The sequence below is a fragment of the Puma concolor genome, chromosome B4 (genome assembly GCF_028749965.1).
Source record: "Puma concolor isolate L17-30 chromosome B4, mPumCon1.1.hap2, whole genome shotgun sequence".
NCBI lineage: Eukaryota > Metazoa > Chordata > Mammalia > Carnivora > Felidae > Puma > Puma concolor.
Window position 1 is genome coordinate 14,787,637 of NC_141673.1, and position 24,164 is coordinate 14,811,800.

Below are 24,164 nucleotides of genomic sequence, written 5' to 3' on the forward strand. Positions count from 1 at the left end.
AGGAAAGAGCTGCAGAGAAAGGAGGTGGGTTGAGCAGGTGGGTGTCTAAGCACCCACCCTAGCTTGGCTTCATTTTATAAATCATGCTTCCGCAAACAGTTTTGTTTGAAGAAAGGGTGTAACTAAAAAATAATTAAAAAAAAAAAAAAAGTGCAACAATCTGATGACCCTGAATAGGTTCTCTATCATTCTGAAATTGCCAAGTAATGTTGTGAAGCTGTTCTGAATATTTTATCCCATTATCTTTCTGTAATAAAAGTCAAGATTGCCATATAATTTATACTTAATTTTTTTTAATCTGGTGCAGAACATTATCAGTGAACAACCTTCATCCTAGAGGGAAATTCAGAGGGGGGGTGAGGTCAGTAGTCAACTATTTCCAAAGCCAACCTGGTCATACAGTGACCTCTGGGCCCTACCACCCCTGGAGCTTTAGATATATCTACCGAAAGGCCACCGTGTGCGTTCCTCACCATGGCACTCAGAACACACTAGAGATCAGCACCCCCAACAAGATGACATCTGCAGTTTTAAAAAACAAAAACCAAACAAGCCCCAGAAGTGAGATTACAAATCAATCACATGAATGGCAGCCGGCTGTCGGTGGGCCAGCCCCTACTGGGTCTTAAGGGAAATCTGTCACCGGGGCCACCTCGCCCTGGCAAGATGGGATTAGGTCCTGGCAGCGGGCCAACTGGATCAAAACGTGGTCTGAGTGGAGGGAACTGGCCGGGTGTCTCCCCAGGCCCAGGGATGAGTGAGTTGATCGGGTCCCCGACATAAGGAAGGGTTAGTCTTTCATCATATTCACCACCAATAATTCCCGGAGGAAGGAGCGAGCTGGGAGGAAAAGGCCTGGGGTGCAAGGGGTTGGGGTAGAATGGGAGGGGGTGGGGCGACGATGGAATGAACATCACATGCCGCCCTCTCTGAGCTTCTTTTCTTTGTTTGTACCTCTTCCTGTACAGCTGTAGAAACACAAGAACAAGATATGGTAAGCGATCTGGATGTTTCCCCAAAGTTCCAATTTGCTTCCACTGCTTTATCTACACTTTCCTCTTCCCACACTATGGAGCAAAGACACCAGTGCACACAACAGAAATTTTACCAGTTTCCATCTGCACGACTAAGGCAGTAGCTCTGAACACAATGCCGAATGAACTGTACTCTTTAACCACAGTGCAACTGAACAACTGTGCCAATTCAGGGAAATACTCAATCCAAAGGAAGGATAACTGAGTGGAATGTGCTTTCAAGGCTGCAATCGACAGCTCTTGAGCTAATATGCAATTTTAGGCCCACCTTTTTTGAAAGTGGAAAATTTAAATATCTGTTGAGAAAATCAGGCCACATAATATAAAGTTAAGGTACTGGGGGGAAGGGGAGCAGCATTTAAATTCACTTCTTCACCTGAATCATGTTCCTAAAGGATCTCAATCTAAACAGCAACAAAAAATAGAAGCCCATTTCAGAGGACAGAACATCTTCCTAAGGAACAATGCTGTTCACTCAGGACACATTTGAGGACCCTTCTCTAGTCCACCCCGTTTCTCAGTCCTGTCAATGTCTTTCAGAGTAGGCGGCTGTACGTAAAACGAGCATGCACTGTTCCAACTAGCTGGACAGCTGAAGACCACTCTCTCACAAAAACTCAGCTTAAAAATTGTTTTGCAACAGAGGAAGAAAGAATGTTTTATATTAAGTAAAGTCAAAAAACAATCGCTGTGTTAATAAGACTTCTTTTCCTGTGTAATTACACAAGAAAATAAGGACTGAGTCTAAGATGAAAGTTAAAAATATTTTCACTTACTGAAAATTAGCAATAAATTTAATAAAAGCAAATTTCATTACATCATAACAAAAATGATAATATGGCCTTAATGTATTAATTCACTAGTTGCTTCGGCGCTAATACTAACATTAGCCTTGATATTTAAAAATACCTACTTCTTTCCAATCTGTGTCTCGAACTCTCGCAGTACCATCTACAAAGAAAAAACAAAAAATAAGAATTTAAAATGCTTCATTCATCCAGGTTAAACAGCAATCTTGCTTCTGACCTAAGGAAACTGAAGCTTACACATGACGCACACGCAGGAACAGGAATCCTTTGTTCACAACACGCTGCATCCCTTGTAACCCTCCTGCACCGACGTAGACCTCTCTTGCTGGCAGAAGGCAGCTGCTGCCGTTCTGTGCTCGTGGGGACACCAATTGGTGACGCCCTCAGGAATATGGAGGACCAGGTGGCCGCTATCTCTTCCTCAACTGCCCCACGCTGCACTGCGCCTCCTCCGCCAGTCTCAGCTGAGAGTGACAGCTCCTTCTAACCTCAAATCTCTGCGACACTGGGTGACCATCTCTTTGTATCGCAGCCCATTGTTACTGGAGGTAAAGCTGACTTGAAGTTCTCTTATTTGGGTTGTTTTCTCCCAACTTTCATCAGTATGACTGCAACAACTAAGTATTTTTTAATATACTCATTTACTTGAAATACATGAAATGAGGAAAGAGAAACCTCTTCAACTTAAATCTAAAGAAGGGGCGCCTGGGTGGCTCAGTCGGTTAAGCGTCCGACTTCGGCTCAGGTCACGATCTCACGGTATGTGAGTTCGAGCCCCGCGTCGGGCTCTGTGCTGACTGCTCAGAGCCTGGAGCCTGTTTCGGATTCTGTGTCTCCCTCTCTCTCTGACCCTCCCCCATTCATGCTCTGTCTCTCTCTGTCTCAAAAATAAATAAAAACGTTAAAAAAAAATTTTTTTTAAAACCTAAGAAGAGTTGAGATAAAAGAGATATCTTCCCTAGAAGCTATTATATGGGCATGGAAGGAAGACTTTATAAAAGCTCCGGGCCTATGACGTTACATCCATAGAGAGATTCGTTATAAGATCTGAAAAGCTTACAGATGAGCTTGTGGACCATAATCTGGAAATGAGAGAGAGACTGACTGTATTTTAAATCCAAATTTGAGTATGTAAGTAAAAAGGTTTTTATGCCTATTTTTATCATAGCCTGTTTTTTGGTTCGTTCTTCTATATACTTTGGTCATTTTGTCTTTTCATTTCGACTATAATTTTTTTTTTTAATTTGAGATGACACTTGCTGCCTCCTAGAACAAAATAACATTTGAACTCTGCAGAGGCATAGAGGAATCAAGGAGGAATATGAAAGACCAGATCATTCACTGCTTCTATCTGAGGTTTTAAAGGAAAAAAGTCTTTAACAATCCTAATGACTCTACTTAATATTCTTATAAAAAAAAAAAAAACAACAACGAAGGGGATCTACCAAGATTTTTACAGTTCCCAAGATGTTATACATAGCACATCAATGTGAACACATTGATGTGAACCACAGTGTTTTTTCACAATGCAATGCAGTATATACTTATATATACATATACCGAAATAGAAGTTTACTCCTATTTTGTAAAAAAATACTGATTTTTTTTTTTAATGACCCAATATATTGATTTCATGACCCACTCTAGGGTCAAACCAGTTTAAAAAACAAAACAAAACACTGATACACAGAAAAGAAATTCTACAGTCGGGCACTAGGCTTCTATCCGGAAATCTTGATACAAAAGGCAAAGTGCTTGTACATTTGGGGTAACTTCTCTCCATCCCCAAGTCCCACTGCCATCACTGCTGCAACAATCACCAGGTCATCATAAATGTGACTATACAGAAATAAAGCTTCCCCAGCAATTTACCACAGGGTAGCAAGCAGGGCGCTCCTAACTGGTACACTGGTCACAGCCATGGACGTTGTTTAGAAATACACCAGACTGCAGAGTCAGATATGGAGGATGGTCTAAGAGAGCGAATAAACCTGAAGTTTTTCTATCCTGAACTATTCTCAGTCTACTGGGATATTTGCATTATACAACACACAGAAATGAACGCGAAGTTTTCGGGATATAGGCACAAGTATATGAGGCTTAGCATCTCCTTCCAAAAAGGCTATAAGTTATGATTACTTGAAACTCTTAAACAGACAAAGAGCCTACAACTAAAAACTTTTGGCAAGCTGAGTAATTCAGACCTCAGTAAGAACGAGTCCTTTTCCTGTTAACGTGTCACTGTGGCAATTACCTCGAAAATCCCGCAGATATAAACACCTCCACAGCAGTTGGTCATTTGAAGCAATAAAGAGATCACGACAAACTGCAGACAAAGACAGAACAGAACGAACATCCAAAAGTCGGAAGATCCGCAGTTTCAGCTCCAACGGCAGGACCACCAACCCGAATACATCCGGTAGGTTCAGCGCTATAAAGAAAAAGAGAACAGGCAGTGAGTAAAGAACATCTGGCTTTCCCCACATATTTAACGGAAGTTACCAACTTGTTCCTAAGTGACAAATTAGATGGTAGTTTCAATTACCCAAGTATGCATCACCTACAACAAAATTTTAACCCCAGGTTGGCTATATTGCTCTACTACTAAGTCCCTTATTCCCTCTATGTTTTAGGGGAAAGACAAATACTTTTTCATACAAACCAATGAATCGCTATGACAACTTCCAAATATTAGCCAATGGCCTTTGTTTCGAGCAGTATTCGATGAATGCAACAAAAACTTCTGTATTCAATTACAGAAAATGGATGCTTTGTTGGCTTTTAAAACTGGTTCCCAATACTGCTACTTATTAGCTGTGTGCCTTTGGACACTTGGATTACTTAACTACCATTCAATTTCCTTACCTGTAAAATGGGTTAGGAGTACTACCTAATTCATGCAGTTGAAAATTAAGTGTGTGAATATATACAGAGTGCTTAGAACAATGCCTGGCACATAACAAGCACTCAAGTGTTCACAATTACTATTCTCTGAGGTCTAGCAGGCTGAAAAAAAAGGGAGGTAGATAAATATCAGAGGCAAGCCAAGAAGGAAAAATAATAACATATAATCAAATGAGATTTATTAGCTCCTTTAAATATCTGTGATACTAATCTCCACTAGCTAAGACCATCAAAATCCAATAAAGCATTTTAAAATTCACATATTTCCCTTCCATCACCGGCACATGAAGAAGAAAACTATGGTGACAGCAGCCTAGGCACATGCAATTGGACACTTAAAATACAAGATCCCTACATAAAAATGGCAAATAAAAGCCACATATCTATATGTATAAACCTGAAGTTCTTCTCCAGCTAAGGGATTGTGGTAGATGAGGATTCTCATTTTCTAGCTTATAATTACGCTTCCCCTGACGGCCACACTGCCATCAGGCTTGGCCATTTTGTTGCGTCCAATAAAATGTGAGTGGATGTAGCGTATCATTTCTGAGCAAAAAAGCTGTAAGAACCACCGTGTGGCTCGGTCACTGGGCCTTCTTTTCCCTCTGCTCCAAGGAGAGCATGTCCTGAAGAAGGACTATTCCTTCAGCCAAAACTCACTCCCCCACACACACAGCATGCATATGAATGAGAAATAAGTGCTTTAAGTCATTGAGATTTTAACATATTTATTACACCACAAATAAGAGCCAACATAACAATTCTGAATGAAATATACACCTCACTGAATTAGTTTCATCATCTATAAAATGAGGATGAAATCCCTTTAAAGTTGTTAGCACTAAATAAAAATCCATGTAAATATCCAAAGGAGTTAGCATAGAACCCCAAGAAATAATGTTAAAAAAAAAACAAACTGAGACCTAATTTACAGACTATACGTTACTTATATATTTGTCAAACACCTATTATGGACCAGACCCTATGTTAGGCCATGAGAATACAAAAGTGGCTAAGACATAGTCCCTGCTTCCAAGGTATCTAAAACCTTAGGAGGTGGAAAGAATGCATATCAACACTTATGATACACTGGAAGAAGAGTTACAACAAAGACGTGCCCAAAATGTTGTCGAAATACACACAAGAAGTAAATAACACTTGAGGAATTAACATTAAAGCTTAGTTTTAAAAGAACATAACTTCACTAGGGGAAAAGAGGCAAGAGTCATATGTCAGGGTCACAAGCATAAGACATAAACTTTTACTATTCTTTCCAGCCATCTGACCTGTGATCATTTATCGTCTCTCACCTTGTCGGGTAAAAGCCAGAAGAGGATACACCAGCTGGTCTTTGAAGAGACGAGAGAGCTTCTGAAGATCTTTGTAGATCTTGGCCACATTTTCCCCTAGAGTATTTTTTTTTAATGAAAAATCAGAACAAAATCAAGTGGCAAAACTTGAAATGGTAACCTTTACTTCTGCCAAACAAATCAAAGTTGTAAATTTTCATAAGTAATTCTTATATAGACAGATGTGAACCAAAGTCTCTAGTAGAAGTACTATATGCTGTGTGGCTCTGAAAACTCAATCTTAGATGTAAAGATAAAAATCTCATGATTTCAAATTAATAGAGCTGTACCCAACCTATATAATTCACAGACTACAGTTATAGTAGGAAAAACTGGTGAGAGAGCTGTACACACAGCATGATTTACTGAGCACCTGCCCAAAGTGTCCAGCACTGGGGGTACAGTGGGGAACCACTCTCCGGATCCCAGCGGAAGTAGAACAGTATTTGTCACATGACGACCAAGTGTCACCAAGTGTATTAAACATTCTTCAAAGCTTTCTTTCACATCAATGGTTCTCCCTAAGAGAGACATACTCTGACCCCCATTTTAAAAACAGGACAAGATAATGGAAGCCCATCCAAAGCTTCACAGTAAGTGGCAGGGCAGGGTACAAACCTAAGTCTGGCTCCAACGCACTCACTTTAGCCACTAAACTGCTGCTCAGAGTGTGGCTCACAGATCACCAGAACTGACATCATTTGGGAACTGCTCGGAAATACTGAATCTCAGGCCCTACCACAGACCTACTTAATCAGAACCTGCAATTTCATAAGATCCCCTGATGATTCACTTGCACAGTGCAGCATGGGAAGCACTGCCAAATACGACCTCAAGTTCCCACTGCAATTCCGCCGTACTGTGACCAGGTGTATGACCTTGAACCCTCGGATCCGCACCTGTTTGCTCACCTATATCAAGGGGATACATACCACCCTGCACCAAAGAATGGTTAACGTAAAGCACCACACACAGTGCCTATGCCCCATTCTGTAACTAGGTACTCGGCTGAGAAACAAAACACTATCACCTGACTGATAACAAACAAGAAAAGATATGCAGCTAAACTTTAAATCCTTGTCACATGAACGACAATCTTGACTTGAAGTCAAATGTCAAGATATCTTAAAAGTCAATTTGGATAAGGCTTTTCAGTGTGAAAAATGATTTTTTTTAACAAGTTTTTTCTTTCGGTTATCTATTACAAAAGTAATCAGAAACTTACAAGTATAAAGACAAATAAAAACAAATATGCATTTAAATAAGTATATACTAGGTACTCTACTATAAAAGCCACTGTATAAAGTAACTAAAATTACTTGTCAAATGGGCAGCATAACCCTACCCAACATAAAAATACTGTATTAAAAATATTTAATACAGCCCATAAACTTACTGTAATAGAACATTATGAACTTTCTTCTTCCTTTCACTTCCCTTCTCTTTATTTAACAAAAACCACATAAAGAATACGAATCTGGGGGCGCCTGAGTGGCTCAGTCGGTTAAGCGTCCGACTTCAGCTCAGGTCATGGTCTCACAGTTCGTGGGTTCATGCCCCTCACTGGGCTCTGTGCTGACAACTTGGAGCCTGGGGCCTGCTTCATATTCTGTGTCTCCCTCCCTCTCTCTGCCCCTCCCTCACTCATGCTCTGTCACTCAAAAATAAATAAAGGTTAAAAAAAAATAAAAAAGAATACGAATCTAAACTACATTCCTATAAGTTATTTTTAAAAAATAGTCTGAGGAGTCAAATCTATTCCAATTCTAGATTCCACCATTTATTAGCTCTGTGACTTTGAAGCACTTTAACCTCCTCTAGACTTGTCTCCTAATCTGTAAAATGGGCATAAATAACCTCCACTACTGTGGAGTGGAGTGTATTTCTAGCCCCCATAGCAAAGTACTCCCTAGTGTGGAGAGAAACAGTGTTGTGGCCAAGAATTTCAAGTTTTCCTGTTCCCAATGGTGAGACATCTTTACACATTTATCAGTCTAGTTCATGCTCCTCAACAGGGGCAGTGCCACCCACAATGGAACAAAAACTGGTTCTCGGAAGGCAGAAACAAAACAAACCCTAGCTACACCATTGGTTTGTGACCCTCCAAAGGGCCACAGTACACAAATGAAAATACACTATATACCTATGGTATTAAAATTTCATGGAAGAGAATGGAAGGGGGACAGATTTTCTACAAAGGTTCCTCAAGGGATAAGAAAACGAAGGTTAAGAAACACTGGTGTAGTATGATGTTAAATGTCCAGAGATCATTATGAATATGTATCCAGATGTCCCCATTTCCCATCAGTTTTGGTTCACGGACGTTCACAGAACTCAGCCTGATCTGCCCGGGAAACTAACAAGAGTCAGTCTCTAGGCCTTCAAAGCAAAGACCTAGCTCTAGGTAGCCTTCCCTTAAAGACACCACTGCCAATGCCACCACCCATGACACCACATTTAGATTTTAAAACCCTCCTAAGTTACTAGAAAGATGAAATGGAATAGCATCTGTCAAGGCATGTGTCCAGCACAAAACAAGCGCTTAGAGATGTGAGTTCTCTCTCCACCCATCTCCTCTCCTTCAACCACCTACCTGCTTCTCATACTTTGAATTTAACTAACAAAATAAAAAGGATAACTTGTCTTTGCATCTATTAGTAATCTTACAGAATACAAGCAAAACCATGCCTAGAATGTAAACTTTTGGTAAATCTGATCAAACAGCAACCAAATCTATGTTGGTTTAAACTAACATTCTGAGTACTTTTTCCTCCAATAATCTTCAATAATGAAGTTGCACTGTATGGTTTCCACAAAATGCAGATCCTCTCCATACTGATTAAATACGAGAAAAATCCAAAGATTAATTCATAAATTATGAAGCATCAACATCACAAGTAATGAATTACATACTAGTGTCGTTCCATAATGGCAGCATAAATATAATTCAGCATTCCAAGAGGAAAGCAGGAAAGAAACAGATACTCTGCAACACTGTCTTAAATTTGCTTTAATCTCATTCAGAAATTTTCAGTCACTCAAACATTACCATTTAGTTTTGTTAAAGCAAACCTCTCAAAGCTTCATCCCAAAAGTTCAACCATACTTATGTTACCTGGTTCTGTTTTGCAAATAAATGACTCTGGCAGCAGCTGCAATCTGTTCACACTTCTGAGCTCACTGTTAATCTTTAGTGTAGCTGTAAATAAGCAAAAGAGAGACAAATCATTTTTGTCAGTTCCTCAATTGCCTTCATTATCTAGCATGGGCTTGCACTTCCCTGTCCCAACATACGAAGGACACACTGTACAAACTGCTCTACACTCATTTCCTTCCCTCACAACAAAGTCCAAAGTGGAAACCTGCCATCACATCAAGTAAAATCACTCTAAAACAAACACCTCTAAAAACTAGAGTATGCACTTCTATATAAAATCCAGTAGGTATTACCAACAACAGCTTATTACTCATTGAAAGATATGCAGCAAGGTTAATAGGAGACAGTTAAACATAATAAAACCATTATTTCCAACAAGGTCACCAAAAACTCCATTTATTTTTTTTATTTAATCCTTGGCAATGAGTTTTGCCTTGTTTACTAAAAGAATCCTGCTAGTTTTCACAACATCATCTCTTTCTAGACCCAAAGGACCAATATTCTTGACATCACCAGAAGGTTCCATTTTAATCATATATACAAAGGCTCACTTCATCTCATGCCATGAAAGAGCCAGTGACGTGCTCATGCACATGTGTGCTGAGCAGGAGGTCTTGGGCGAAGGAAAAGACTTAAAGACACACTGCTCCTTTTCAAAGAACCAAGCCTGGAATGGCTGGCTGCCACACAAGTCTGCAAGTAACTGATCTGCCAGGAGCAATAAAAGAACAAAATACCAGAAACTCTGATATTTTTGAGACATTTAACAGCCATTCTCTTTATGTTATGTATCTTGAAACTAGTAAATAGAGATTATCACACGCATTGTTAAAGTGCTTTTGTAAGAAAAGGAGGCAAAAATGAAGTTGGTAGCTTCAACCTCGCACATTAGGATGTGACGGGGCAGGACGCCTGCAAGGAGGCAGAAACTGCTGGCTCTCTGTGTAAGAACACCCAACTGAAAGGCGTGCTTGCTAACTGTGATGAGTCGCTGAAGACACGTGGCTAGTCCACCTGCCATCAGACACATTCTGACCAGCACAGAATACCACCAATACTGGTAAAGCTGAGATTTGAGACTTTTACGGAACATTGCAAGGAAATCTAGTGACTAAAAGGAAATACCACAAATTACATCACAGGGGACATGGAACCACCTTTCACTTCAAAGATCATGACCATGTATGCCAGTGGTTTTCAAAGTAAATTTCTGCAGAACATGTTTCAAACAAACTCTCAGAAGGGACCTTGATAACGCAACAGAAGAACATGGTGCCGCTCAAGGTGCACGCGGCAATACACGTTCCGTGAAGCCTCCTCACTCATCCATCCTGGCGGAACCAGTGCCACAGAGCACAGGAAACCACGAGGCATCAAAGCAACTGCCTTTGCTACACAAAAGGTGAGCTGCACTGAAAAACCAAAAATGCAGCCATTGCAACCCCACCATGCTGTCTTAGCTAGCTGAAGGATAAAGAAATCAAAAATCAGAACAGAACGGAAATGAAAGATTCTAGTCACTCAAATGGCTCTCTAGAACACGTGATTATGAGACTATTCCATAGACCACTGGTAGATGTACGGACCTCTGGGTGGCCTCTGAGCTAAAATGAAATACAAACAAATACAGGCACTGCTATCCCTGTGAAACTGCCAATATGAAAGAGTGACTTTCCTGCAGGTCGAGGGATCAAGCACACACATACTAAAGCAGTGCTTAGCAGTGTTTCTATGCATTACTGTTCAGAGACGCCAAATGGGATAAAAAGTGACCCCAGCTCAATCTCACCTCTTACCATCTCTCAGTTCGAGATCTCTGTTAAAAAAAATAAACATAAAAAAGTCACCCACAGGCACAAAGTGCTCGAATATAATAGATCATCTCACTTCAAAGATCACAACACTCCCCGCAGCAATAATATCGCCAGGTTAAGACAGCTGAAGGCTACAGCTGCCCGGAGAGAGAAGGCTGCCAGCCTAAACATCTACCCACACATTCTACAACCATTCAGGCTCGGGGTATCAGCGGCCTAGAGACTCAACAAAGTTGAGAAAGATGCAACTGTATCACGAGAGCCAATCACTGAAGCAGCTATAGTCTGGAAACATGTCAGTGTTGGTAAACCAACAGCCCTCCATTACCATTTATGACAATTAGGTTTCCCAAAGGCACACAGGTGAGAGCAGCAGAGCCGCCCTCGCAGAGAGGGTGTGTATACTGCAGCTTGTACACACCGCCCGACCTCCAGTTCTCTGGCATGGACATGGCTTTGGCCTCAGGCCCCTGGGGAATGAAAGGAAAGAGAAACAAATAATGAAGAGAAGTGCTACTGTCAAAAAGGATTAAAAATCCAACAGGCCCCTAACTTGTCTGGAAATAAGCATTCCGTACAGTCCCCTTAATAAAATCTGTCACATCATTACTACAGCTAGTAATAAAATTTTGATAGAAAAACGTTTAAATGTATTCTCCTCCATCAAAATGTTCAAATGGATAAAGTCACATCAGAGACAGGGATTGTTTCTCTCCTCAAAGACTTACTTCTCTGCCTAGCAAAGCAGTATCATTATTGAAGACCATACCTCAAATAGCAGTGCATTTGTGAAGCCTTTAAAAAAAAACTCCCGTTTGTCATTCCCTTTTATCCCCTAACATTCTGTTCTTATTTCTATTGTTACACACTTCTATTGTAATACATTATAATTTTCTTTTTATCTACTTCTCTCCCCCACTTATGGACTCCTTAGGGACAAGGACTTGTCCCAATATCTTTATATCCTAATTCCTGGCTCAGATCATGGCATGCTGCGGGTATTCAATGATCACTGCATTACTCTACATCTTTATCACTCCACATTATAAGTGGCCCACAGACCAGCACCATTACTATTGTGTAGGAGTATCCAGAATCTCAGGCTTTACCCTAGACTTACTAAATCAGAATCTGCATTTTAGGAAGATCCGCAGGCATTCTTAGGCAAAGGTTTGAGAAACTCTAATTGTTCCTCTCCAGGACTCTCTGGCATCCCGTATACATATACGTCTCTCCTAGAATTTAACCAATATACTGATGGTTCATAGACTGTCTCTCTCCCCCACTCCTGGACTAGAAGCAACCTGAGAGCAGGGACAAAGCACCATACCTGTCAGTGGTAGATACTTACCAAACAGAGAATGAATGAATGAAGGGAATAATGTCCCTCTTCCTAACTGAATCTTTACTAGATTACTGACAATTCAAAGCCATTAACATAAAAAATAATCCAGTGAGCCATCCCTCTAGACATGCCTGCCCCACACTCTTGACCACAGTTCATTTCATATTATCATAATCTTTTTACCATAATTGCCACCACTTCTATAATACAAACTGACAAAACTGACAACAGAAATGAAGGGAAAAAGAGAGGGAACGTTTATTGACCACCTACTGTATACCCATCACTGCATTCAGCACTTTACATTTAACACTCAACTGCATTTAATATAGAGATCTAGAGTTCCACAACACCCTAGTGATGTTTGTTAGTACACCCCCATCCCCAATGGGAGGCTGAAACCCCAACACGATGTATTCTGTTCGTAGCCTCACCTGAGGTATGTAACCTGACTCCAGCATGAGCAGATGTATTGACACTATCAGGGCATCACTGGGACTGGAACAGTCGGCTGAGTGATACAGGACCTCTAATGAATGTGGCACTTGCCCCTCCACCGACTCACTGCAGAGCATCGGTTCTGAGGGACAGACACCTGTGCCCTCTTCCATAGCCACAACATCTTGAACTGACTCAGTTTCAAAAGTCTGGCTAGGCTGAAAAAGATAACAAATCAATGAATTCATTAAATAGACTTTTATTTTTACAGTTTATTGTGTATCCTGAAGTGAACTCAGATTAGTGCCCAAAGCCAAAGCATGTTATTAGCTTCAGAAATGGAACACATTTTAAGTGAGCCCTCCTAAATAAATGAGCTGGCAATCTATTCCCCCATCCTGAATTCCTTATCTCCGTTCATCCTGGCCAGTATGCCAAAAACCGGAAATCAACCTAGCCTCCTCCCTCTACCTCACTAAACTCTACTTTCGTCGTGATCAAAGTTCCACTGAATCTATGTCCAAAATACCTCTAAAATCTGCCCCTACTACTCCAGTGGTACTTTAGACTCATTTACCTCTTGACATCCAGCAATAGCTTCCCCAAGGATCCCTGACTCCGTTTTGTCTTCCAACACACCCACTGCTGCGAGAGTTTCCGACAATTAAGAATCCACTTATGGGAGGGCCTGGGTGGCTCAGTCGGTTAACCATCTGACTCTTGGTTTCAGCTCAGGTTATATATGATCTCACAGTTTGTGAGATCAAGCCCCGTGTTGGGCTCTGTGCTGTGAGCAGAGAGCCTGCTTGGGATTTTCTCCCTCCCAATCTCTCTGCACCCCCAAACCCTGCTTACATGGGCTCCCTCTCAAAACACATACATACATAATCTTTTTTAAAAATCCAAGTATGTCCCATAACCAAGCTTAAAACTTGCCAGTATTTCCCCAGTGCAGATCGCAGCATTCCCCTAAATTGTGCCTTGGGATGTGACCCTAGATGTCCTCAGGAAAAAAGAGGTCTACAATCAATTCAGTTTGGAAAATACTACATGCTATAGCCACCGAACCTCACCCTCCACATTCACAAAATACATCGTGGCATTACAGAGCTCTGAGAAGTCCAACAATAATAATGTGTGTGTAATATTTAGCCAAGAAACACTACTCTCCTTCCTTAGTACCCAGCATCCTCAGAACACTTACTTATAATCTAAGGGAAGAAGTGTTTCATAGAGGACATGCTGTGAGATGCAGGCCTAGAAAATGAAGTCCCAACTCCTAAACGCTTTAGCATACAAGGTCCTTCATCACTTCATCAGATCCCTGACTCTCAAGCCCACTTCCTGCCAGCCCCTTCCTCTCCACGCCAGTGTTCCCCACCTCTGCAAAAGAGGCAGTACAGACAGACTACCACCCTGACTTGCAAAGGCCTTGACTACTGCACTTTCCTGATTTCACACCTATATCCTACCACGACTGCAAGCTTAGAAAGGAACAGAGTAGGGATGCCTGGGTGGCTCAGTCGGTTAAGCGTCCAACTTCAGCTCAGGTCATGATCTCACAGTCCGTGGGTTCGAGCCCCGTATTGTGCTCTGTGCTGACAGCTCGGAGCCTGGAGTCTGCTTCAGGCACTCAGATTCTGGGTCTCCCTCTCTCTGCCCCCCCCCCCCCCCCCCGCTCACACTCTGTCTCTTTCTCAAAAATAAATTATTAAAAAAAAAAAAAAAAAAAAGGAACAGACTACATGTCACACACTTTTCTAATCCCAATACAGTACCTGGCACACAGCAGGTGCTCAACAAATGCTTGTTGAAACAATGCTTAAGAACAGTATCTTAAAATTTCATAATTTGGTTTTGTTTTTAGTGTCTTCTCATTTGTACCATAAAAAAGTCTACAAAACAGTAAAGTCAGATGATGTTGCCTTTTCATACATGCTGTAACTGACTCAGATTAAGTAACACAATCAAGGTTACCAGCTAATAAAAACCTGAAATGAACCAAGATCTCCAGACTCACAGTTCAGGCTTTCAGACACAATACACTGCTTCAATAAGACTATGTTACTTGTATTAATTTTGCTCAGAAAGTTTGTCTCCTAAGCATGTGCTCAACTCTTAATGCAAAACACATGTTTCTTCAAGATCATCGTTCCATTAAAGAAAGGACAGAGGAAATTAAAATTACATAGGATAAATGAAAGGATGGAAAAATATAAGAAAGCAAGAGGCAGTTCCTCTAGAATCCCTGAGGACATAGCCCTTATTGGCTTATGAAAAAGATCCAAATTCACGTGTTAAAACCTAGAGGCCAATGACAATTCATACTACCAAAAAAAGGAGGCTCCATAATACTTCTAGGCAAACAGAAACTACTTATTAAAACCACTTATCACCAAAATTATGAAGCCTATAAGCGCTTTGCATCTTACTTATCTACTATACCTAACTTTGGGCCATTTGCTACTATTGACGGTTGTGTGGGAGAGAATCTATGTGGAGAAAATATTTTTAAAAAGAGTTACTCTAAACTGATAAAGCCATGGGAGGAAGGTATCAGAACTCCCTGGTGAGCTTATCAAACCCAACTCCCACTCCATAACAACCATTAACATTCTGAGCCATTCTGATAGGATATGAAATATCTATGATATTCTTCATACATGTGGAAATCAGGAGGAAAATGCTCAGCACCACCTCTTTATTTTTTTAATGTTTATTTATTTTTGAAGGAGAGAGAGACAGAGTATGAGCAGGGGTGGGGCAGAGAGAGAGGGAGACACAGAATCCAAAGCAGGATCCAGGCTCTGAGCTGTCAGCACAGAGCCCAATGCAGGGCTCGAACTCACAAGCTGTGAGATCATGACCTGAGCTGAAGTTGAGGCTTAACCGACTGAGCCACCCAGGCACCTGTCTATCTTCCTTTTCTAATACATCATTCTACATTTAATGAGCAGATCATACTGTTTCAAGTACTTGAAGCACACTTAGGAGATTTCAAGCTTACTTACTTCAAGATTACAAGCTTAGTCACCCTATACAAGTCTGAGAATACAAAACAACACGCGTTTAGAACTAGAATTACTAACTTGAAGCAATATTAATTTCTCAAAATTTTTCAAAAGGAAACTAGTAAAGTAAATATCACATATATTATGAAAAGTTCCATCTTACTGGACAATTTTATAAGTATACAGAAATAAAAGGAATGGACCCTTCCACCAGAATCTCTGAATGTGTCTAACAGCAAAGATGATTCAGAAATATAATTTAAATATGTAGCTAAGTATTCTTACTTATTCCCTAAATTACCTCCATGAGACAGAAACACAGAGATACATAATACTTCCTAAAAAAAATCATAAAAATACTCTGAGCTTTATAAAGCCTTGTTAAAATTGCTTAATTTCTCTATATACTATTACTAAAAATCTCAACATATTACCAATCTATTAAAAAGCATTTCTTCTTAGTAACTGTCTATACTTATTGAGGTTACAGGCACAATGAATACTTATATTCATAAGTGTTTAAAGCCTGAAAAAAAACCAAAATAACAACTAAGCTTAAGTAGTAAGTATACACACAAAAAACAATTAACATGATTACATATGTATTAGTATTAAAAAATTCAGTAATAAATTTCATCATTTGTGCCACACAAGAAATCAAAAGGCAGGGTAATCACTAAGGGGGTGTTTACAAGGCAATACAGATGATCGATAAAGAAATTAAAGATGATCATTGGGGCTGCGGCTGGCAGGGCCTTGGAAGATGGGCAGAGACAGGAGAGGTAGGAAAGGCCGTGCATTCCAGGCTGGGTGAATGGCAAGAGCAAAGACATGAAGCAGTCACCAGTCTGTCTGTCTGTGTGTGTGTGTGTGTGTGTGTGTGTGTACGTGCGCAAACACATGAATGTGCTGGCTGGCACAGGGAAAATGATAAGGACTCTGATCTGACTGCAAGTGACAGTTTACTGAGGGAAGAACAGAAACTGGCCCTGAAAAGCCTTAAAGACTAGGGACAGCATTTTCTTCCTCTGTAGCATGACAGGGTTAGAAATATTTGGACTTTTTCAGCTCAAAAATTATAAGCACTGGTGTATCAAGGACACACAGCTACTACAGAACAAGGGAACAACAAAGTCAAAACCGTGTTGGGAAAAGATGAACGCAGAAAATAGACCGAAGGACAGACACTGGAAGCCTGGAATGGAAAGGAAACACTGACAGGGCTTGTTAAGGGGCTGGATAGAAGTAGACAAAAATCATTCCAGGGTTTTAAGCTCAGGAAAACAGTGGTGCCACTGAGAGAAAGGGCAGCTGGTTTGGGAAGAGAACATTAGTTCCTATTTCCAAATTTATGTTGGCACAGAGTCTGAAGTAACAACGTTTAAAATCCAGGTATAAATGTCCTGCAAACAATTTGGAAATAACTGCACTCTATATAGCCTTAATGGGTGGAGCAGACCAGAGAAGCTAGGCTGGGAATCATGAGCTCAGAGGCAACAACAGGAGCCAAAGGACAAACCATCTGAAGGAGTGAGTGTCTGAACAAAATAAATAGGTAAACACTGGGCTCTTCGGATGGTCCAACCATTTAGCAGTTTAAAAATTTCTACGAGAACACGATCCGCAATCTACTAACAATAATTACCCTGATACAGAATTCAATCGAGGTGTTCAGTATCCTTTATCAATTACCCCTTTTCTCTTCTTGATGTTAATACCTACCATATTTTCATCATTCCTGACATCAGTTTGGGCTGCCTGTCCTTGGAATGAATCACTTGGTTGTTCATCCTGTACGATGGACTGATTGGAGCTGGCGGCCAAAGAGGGTTGGTCATTATTCTGGAGTGAGGAATGCTCTGAATCTGTGGATGAAGGTAAGTTAGGTGCTGGAATGGCATCTTCAAGAATCAAACATATCAAGTCCCCAGAAACAATCCCATATGAAGCCAAGGTCTCTTCATCTCCAGTGAGGGCATCCTTGTTGTTCAATGTGATTGCAAACCGGGTATCAGAACTGCCAAGAAAGATGGATAAGGATAGTAAGAGCTACCTACCATTACCCATAGCTACCATTACCTTCAATACACTAGTAACATATATAAGATACATGGTATAGTCCTAGAAGAAATAAGTAACAAAAACAAACCAAAAATAAAAAGGAAGCCAAAGTTTTACAAAAAATATCAAAATTATTTGTTATCACCAAGTGCCTAAGTTATAGATTTCTAATGGCTACAATTCTAGCCTGAGTGATAGGATACAGTAACTCTCTATCATTAATCCATGTTTTCATCAATTCTAAGATAACACACTTTACATCCTTTGTAACTTGGATATCTTTGAAACAGGGATGCTTCTTAAAACTCATAACACATCACAGCTTAACTGACATTTTTTTTCCTTTAGTGTTACATAAAACAATACGCATCTTAAGAATGACAGTATCTGAGAGTCAAGGAAATACACTCTTTTGAAAATTATGAGGGGTGCCTGAGTGGCTCAGTCAGTCAAGCATCCAACTTTGGCTCAGATCATGATCTCGTAGTTTGTGGGCTCAAGTCCTGCAACGGGCTCTCTGCTGTCGGCACAGAGCCCGCTTCAAATCCTCTATTCCCCTCTCTCTCTGCACCTCCTCTGCTTGCACTCTCTCAAAACTAAACATTTTAAAAATAAAAAAATTTAAAAATAAAATACAAACTATGTCACATGATTCCTCTGCTCAAAATCCTCCTCCAGTGACTTGTATCTGAACTTGGAATGGAATCTTTAACATGGCCTCCAAAGCCCAACATGTGACCCCCTACCCACTTCTCCTATCTCCTCCAGCCTCTCTTTACTGTTCCCTATTAACATAAGCTTTCCATCCCGTTTCTCAAAACAGATCAACCTCATTGCAACCTCTGGGCCTCTGCATTTACTCTTCCAGATCTTCAAAGGACTGACTCTCATCATTCTGTCTCAATTCAAATGCCATCTTTACAGAGATGCCTTCTGCCTAACCTCCACCACTCTATTCCATTTTATGTTTTATTTTTATTGTAACATCACTATGTGAAAATTCCATATTTATTGACCATCTCTCCTCCACCCCCACCACCAGAATTTAAGCTTCATAACATCAGGTATCTCATCTATCTAGTTCAAAACTGTATCTCCAGCTCTTGACAAATAAAAGTATTAATGGAATAAACGCAACCAATAAAGAGTAGTTGGGAAAATGAAACTGAAATCAGGGTTTCCTAGTCAGTGTTCTTACAGGACAATCAGCTTATATCTGCTCCAAAATACTAGACCCACGTCTTAAATGAATATTCACAATCACAAAAAGATGAGTACAAAATACATCCCTCCTGCTGATAAATACAAGGTCACCTTTCTTACTGATAACCTTTTATAGTAAGAATAGCACATCCAAAAACTCACTGCTAAACAAGCTAAGAGCTCAAATTAGCCCGAAGCAATGAACTCTCATCCCTTCACATCACAGACTACCTGATTTGAAAGAATAACCATCATTTCACCACAAAGTGGTGAGGGGTAATTAACAAACCACTGCAGAACTTTTTACAAGACATTTATACTCAGCAATGCTGACTTCATTAACTTTTTGAGAGGTTAACCAAGGATGAAGTTCTTTGAAAATCATGTTCTATTTATTCTTACAATGCTGCATTTTCACAAATGTTCACAATTCATTTTTCTTTCACAAGTACATTTTTTTCTTACCAATTAAAGTACCTTTGGTAGAGAAATTACTGAAGTTCTAGAACCTACTCCTGCTTATCAGAAAATAAGTAGCTGTGTTTCTGTTTTCAAAGAATGTTGAACATCTGCCAGATGCCTCAAAAAACACCATCCCGACTTCAGCAGAAAAAAAGAAACACACTTCAAATGAACTATGTTCTTACGGATCTTCTGTCACAGCAAAAGTGTTTTTTTTTTTTTAAATAGTATCTAATACAATGTTCATTCAAACATCTCCCTGTAGAAAAACTAAAGAACTGTGTCATTAATAAAAATGCTGGCCTTCCCCCCACCCCAACCTTTAGAAAAAGGGAAGAGCTATTTCTAAAGTAACATAGAGCTTTCCAGGGGAGGAATTAAAAACTGGTGTTCTAAAACTGAAGAAATATTTAAATCCATCAGGAAAAGCCATCCTAGAAACACCAAGCCTTTTAAAGATATTTTATGGCAATCCCAGATCCACTTGTTCAGAGAAGACATTTTAAAAATAATAATGTCACAGGGACGTATTTTAAAACTGCCTATTTATTACAAAATGAATACTTTCGGAAGAACAAATTTACTTTCACAAGCTGAAGCTTACATTCCTTCCAGTTAACCAGCCTCAACTGTAAAAACAAACCCAAAGGAGAAACTAACTTGGGCTCTTAGATAAATAGTCCTTTCAAGACGGTCTCTCCTAATTAAAATAATAATAATAAATATACACATATATATGAAAAATATTTTAGAAAGAAGTTACTTTTGAAATTGTCTGGTGGGCTAATGATACCAGCATACAAAACGCTTAGGTTTTAACACCAATAAATAACAACAGGCATGTCACTTAACATAATGTTCAAAAGTTATTATGTCAACACCCTCATTTTTAATTTGGAGAAAAACAGCCTTACTTTTAATATGGTGTTTTTACCCTGAAAAATGAAAGGGTGAGAAGTTCATAATATGGCCTCATTTTACTGAATTGCCCCCAAATGAAAGTATCTAAGTCTTATAAAAAGGATCCACTTAATTAAGAGAAAGGTCTTCTTATGAACAATTCACCTAAAAAGCCCCAGCGAACACGTTTATTTTTTCTTAGCACACTCAAATTCCAAATCTGCTAGCTCAGCAAGGGAAAAGGACTACCCTTATTTCTGTCCCTCTACTCCCAGTTTACTGTCCCCAGAAAATTCTCCCTTGGAAGCAAAGCCATCTCATTCGCAACCTCATAATAGCAAAATCTGATCCTTAATTTCTCAATGTCACTGTCCCCAAACTGCAAGCTCTCCAGGGACACCCCAAGGCCAACGTTTATCTTAGTTTTGGCAAAAACACAACATCTCGCCCAGGGAAGTAAAAGGAGATGACAAATGCCGACCGCCCGCAGTCTGTTAAAACTCTGAGGAGGGCAAGCCAAAGTGCTCGCCGCGGCCCAGCACGTGAGCACTCAAAGCGGCCTCGAGGTTACCGCGGCCCCAGCAGCGGCCCGCTCACAGGTGGCCTCGACGGAGGGCCGGTTTCTAACTTCTAGAACTTTCCAGACTCTTCCCTTGGAATACTGCGACAGCTGGGGACGGTGAACTTAAATCCCAGAGAGCCTGGAGAGATCTACCCCACACCAAACCCCTCACTTCCAATTTCACACTTTAAAAGGGCGCGAGAAGTGTGCGCCCCGGCACGTCCCCGGTTTCTTCTGCAGCAGAAGCGAAGCGAGGGCTCACCCTGCAGGGGAACGGAGCCCCCGGGACGCCGGGCCATGTCCTCCGCGAGCCGGGAGCCGGCGAGCTGCAGCCCCAGCGCCCGCGCCGCGCCCGGCCTGCGCGCGTCACAGTCCCGGACCCGCTACGCCCCGCTGTCGCCCGGCCTCACGTGACAGCCCGGGGCGGGCGCGCCCCCCCACCCCCCGCCTACCTGAAGCCCCACGACGGCAGCAGGGCCTGGCTGAGGTGCGCGCGCAGCTGCCCCAGCGTCGGCTCCGCGTCTGGCATCTCCACCGGCCAGGTCCTCTTCTGCAGCCGGACCCGTAGCTTCATGGCGGCGGCGGTAGGGCCCGGAGGCCCGGAGGCGGTGGCGGCGACGGTGACGACGGCGCGGCGGCGGGCCCGGAGCGGCAACCACCGGAGCCGTAGGGGTGCCTAGGAGCAGCGGAGTGAAGGCCCCGCCACGGCCCCTGCCGGCCGGTCTCTGGAACTTGAGCGCCCCGCCCCTCTCTTGAGGGCGCCCCCTGGAGCCCACCCGGCGAGCGGGCGGCTGGCGGCCTGCGCCAACCCAGGCCGCTGGGCTTCATGCGATCGATGACTCGGCGCGCAACGGCGCCGCCTGGGAGCGGGAGGACCACAATGCGCAGGCGCCGAGACTGCCGGGGCGAGCGAGCTAGGCGATGGTAGCCGCTATTCTGCGGCCGGGCGGTGCCGACCCCTTCCGGGCGTGCGTGGAGAATGTTAGCGCCGAGAGAGAGGCTGCACAGTATGTGACTCGCCCCTCCGCAAGGCCCAGGCGTGCATGGTTCTTACCCCACTTCCTCCGTGGCGCCCAGCTCCAGCGGCAGGCATCTGTTCCGAGAAGCCTTAGGTTGAGCCCAGGCTCTGGTAGTTTCCTCGTGTTACTGCACAATATGAAACAGCTTTTAGTCCGTCACCTATATCAGAGGGTATAGTAGTAATCTGCTGCATAGCAGTCACCCCAAAGCTTAGCAGCTTAAAACAACGAACAGTTATTGTCCTGTAGATTCTGTACATCAGGAGTTTGGGCATGGAGTGGCTGGGTGGTTCTGTCTCGGTCTCTCGTGACATTGCAGTCAAGATGCAGGCCAAGGCTGCATTTGTCTGAAGTCTTGACTCAGGCTGGAAAACCTGCTTGCAGGATAAGCTCACTCACAGTTCCGTTGGCAGGAGGCCTGTTTTTCATGGCACGGACCTCTTGAGTGTCCCCAGGATATGGCATCTGGCTTCCCTCAGAACACGTGATCCCAGAGAGACCAAATCAGAAGCTACAATGTCTTTTGTGATGCAGCCTCGGAAGTCACACATCACTTCTGTCATTCTAACCAACCCGTCAGTGTGGGAGGATCAATCCAAAGGCATGAATACCAATAGACAGGGATCATCGGGACCCACGTGGGAGGCCCGCTACCCTTGAGGGTCTGACAGTGATGATGATGATGATACCTTGGAGAATCTTAAAATCTTATCTTTGTATGATAGCCGGTTGTCCAAACTATAATAAAAGAGTCAAATGAAGTTTCTTCCACTAGGTGGCAGTACTTGTCCACATCCTGACCTTCATGAAATAAGCACGTGTTGGACACCCGACTTTCTGACAGATACTATTCCAGGTGCTGGGGTCTCAGAGAACGGAAAAGGCATGTTCCTACCGGTGCAGAGTTAACAGCTGAGTGAGTCAATTCTTGTAGTAGAGCATAATAAGTGTTTTGTTTATGATAGAGATCAGAACAGTGCTGGGCACAGGGGTACCTAGAGAAGGGTTGTGCCAGTAGGGTTCTTGATTGGCAAGGAATATGAGATTGAGGAAGGTCCTGTGGCAGGACCAGGGTGGCTCAGGTCCTGAGAGAAAGACAGAAGATATGGTCAGAGAGAAAGACAGTGTGTACATCTCAGATAAAGAAGAGCCTTGAACTGAGCAAAGGATTTGGGACACATTCTAGAATGTTTGGGAAGTCAATGAAGAGTTTTAAGCAGAGGATTCTTTATCAGACGTTGCTTACTTCTGAGCAATAGAGACTAGCTTTGGCTAAGAAGAAAAGGAACATGTTTAAAAGGATTCTGGATAGCTCAGGGAATTTCGGGGAGGACTAAAGAAGTGGTTCCTGGATAATTCCAGAAATGGAACTCAACCACGCTGCAGAACTGCCCTGATGAGGAAACTGTCATGATTGGGATTGCTGCTGCTGCCCCACCCGGCCCCGGAGGAAACTGTCACCCTGACAGGAACCACTGTGGAATGGCTGCCACCTTCATATGCCACATGTTTTTGCAGCCTCCTGCACCAACAAAATGCCAGGCTTCCAAAAGAACCTGTTTCCTCACTTTGCTCACGTCTAAATCAAAGGCTCATAGGGATGCATCTGCTTGAGGGAGATCGAGTCCCATGTCTGAGTCCTGGCTACAAAGGAGAATGAGATTGGGAGTCTGAACTCCTTCCTTGGGAAGGCAAGACTTAAAATAATTGGAATTTCTGCCAGGTGTAGACAGGCCGTTCAAAAGATGATAGGAAGCCATGAGTCTGACAGGTGTACACCACAAGGGGCATAGGTCAGATCTGAAATGTGAATCTATCACTGGTCAAGTACAGGGGATACACCACAAGGGGCATAGGTCAGATCTGAAATGTGAATCTATCACTGGTCAAGTACAGGGGATATATATTAGATCAGAGTTCCTCAATCTTGGCACTGTTGACATTTGGGGCCTCGTAAGTCGTAGTTGTGGAGGACCATTCTGTGCCTTGTAAGATGTTCAGCAGCATCCCTGGTCTATCCACAAATGCTACTAGAAACCTCTCTCTCAGTTGTAGAGCAAAAGATGTCCTCAAACTTTGCCCCATGTTCCCCAGAA

The 24,164-nt window shown here is 42.0% G+C and overlaps 2 protein-coding genes across 5 annotated transcripts in view; one reads left to right on the plus strand and one right to left on the minus strand.

Annotated features, from left to right (window-relative positions):
• Positions 1-273: 273 nt before the first annotated feature.
• Positions 274-21,768, minus strand: FBXO7 (F-box protein 7). Of its 2 annotated transcripts, none has more exons than XM_086712429.1 (10): positions 21,502-21,768; positions 17,580-17,878; positions 14,310-14,311; positions 12,847-13,068; positions 11,396-11,537; positions 9,212-9,295; positions 6,058-6,153; positions 4,098-4,274; positions 1,948-1,985; positions 274-968 (listed from the first exon to the last, which is right to left on the minus strand). In XM_086712429.1, the coding sequence occupies exons 1-10, from the start codon at positions 21,621-21,623 to the stop codon at positions 579-581; spliced, it is 1,572 nt and encodes a 523-aa protein (XP_086568555.1). In that variant the 5' UTR covers positions 21,624-21,768; the 3' UTR covers positions 274-578. The 2 variants fall into 2 exon arrangements, with proteins under 2 accessions (XP_086568555.1, XP_086568556.1); XM_086712430.1 differs by lacking the exon at positions 21,502-21,768 and adding an exon at positions 21,312-21,465 and having other exon boundaries at positions 17,580-17,726.
• A 1-nt stretch (position 21,769) lies between these two features.
• Positions 21,770-24,164, plus strand: part of BPIFC (BPI fold containing family C) — a 55,435-nt gene continuing 53,040 nt past the window's right edge. For 2 of the 3 annotated variants that reach the window (XM_086712424.1, XM_086712426.1), the window contains exon 1: positions 22,589-22,984. The gene's annotated coding sequence lies outside the window, so the exon portion shown is untranslated. Of the gene's footprint in view, positions 22,057-22,588; positions 22,985-24,164 lie in introns of those variants that run through there. The other variant, XM_086712427.1, reaches the window with a different exon arrangement.

What these genes read in the sequence shown, in the direction of transcription:
- FBXO7 (XM_086712429.1), bottom strand. Translation starts at nt 21,623, where the DNA reads ATGAAGCTACGGGTCCGGCTGCAGAAGAGGACCTGGCCGGTGGAGATG. An exon ending in TCTGGCTTTTACCCGACAAG is followed by an intron (nt 4,275 to 6,057) that starts GTGAGAGACGAT and finishes TTTTCTTTATAG; the next exon opens with CGCTGAACCTACCGGATGTA. An exon ending in ATATCTGCGGGATTTTCGAG is followed by an intron (nt 1,986 to 4,097) that starts GTAATTGCCACA and finishes TTTTCTTTGTAG; the next exon opens with ATGGTACTGCGAGAGTTCGA.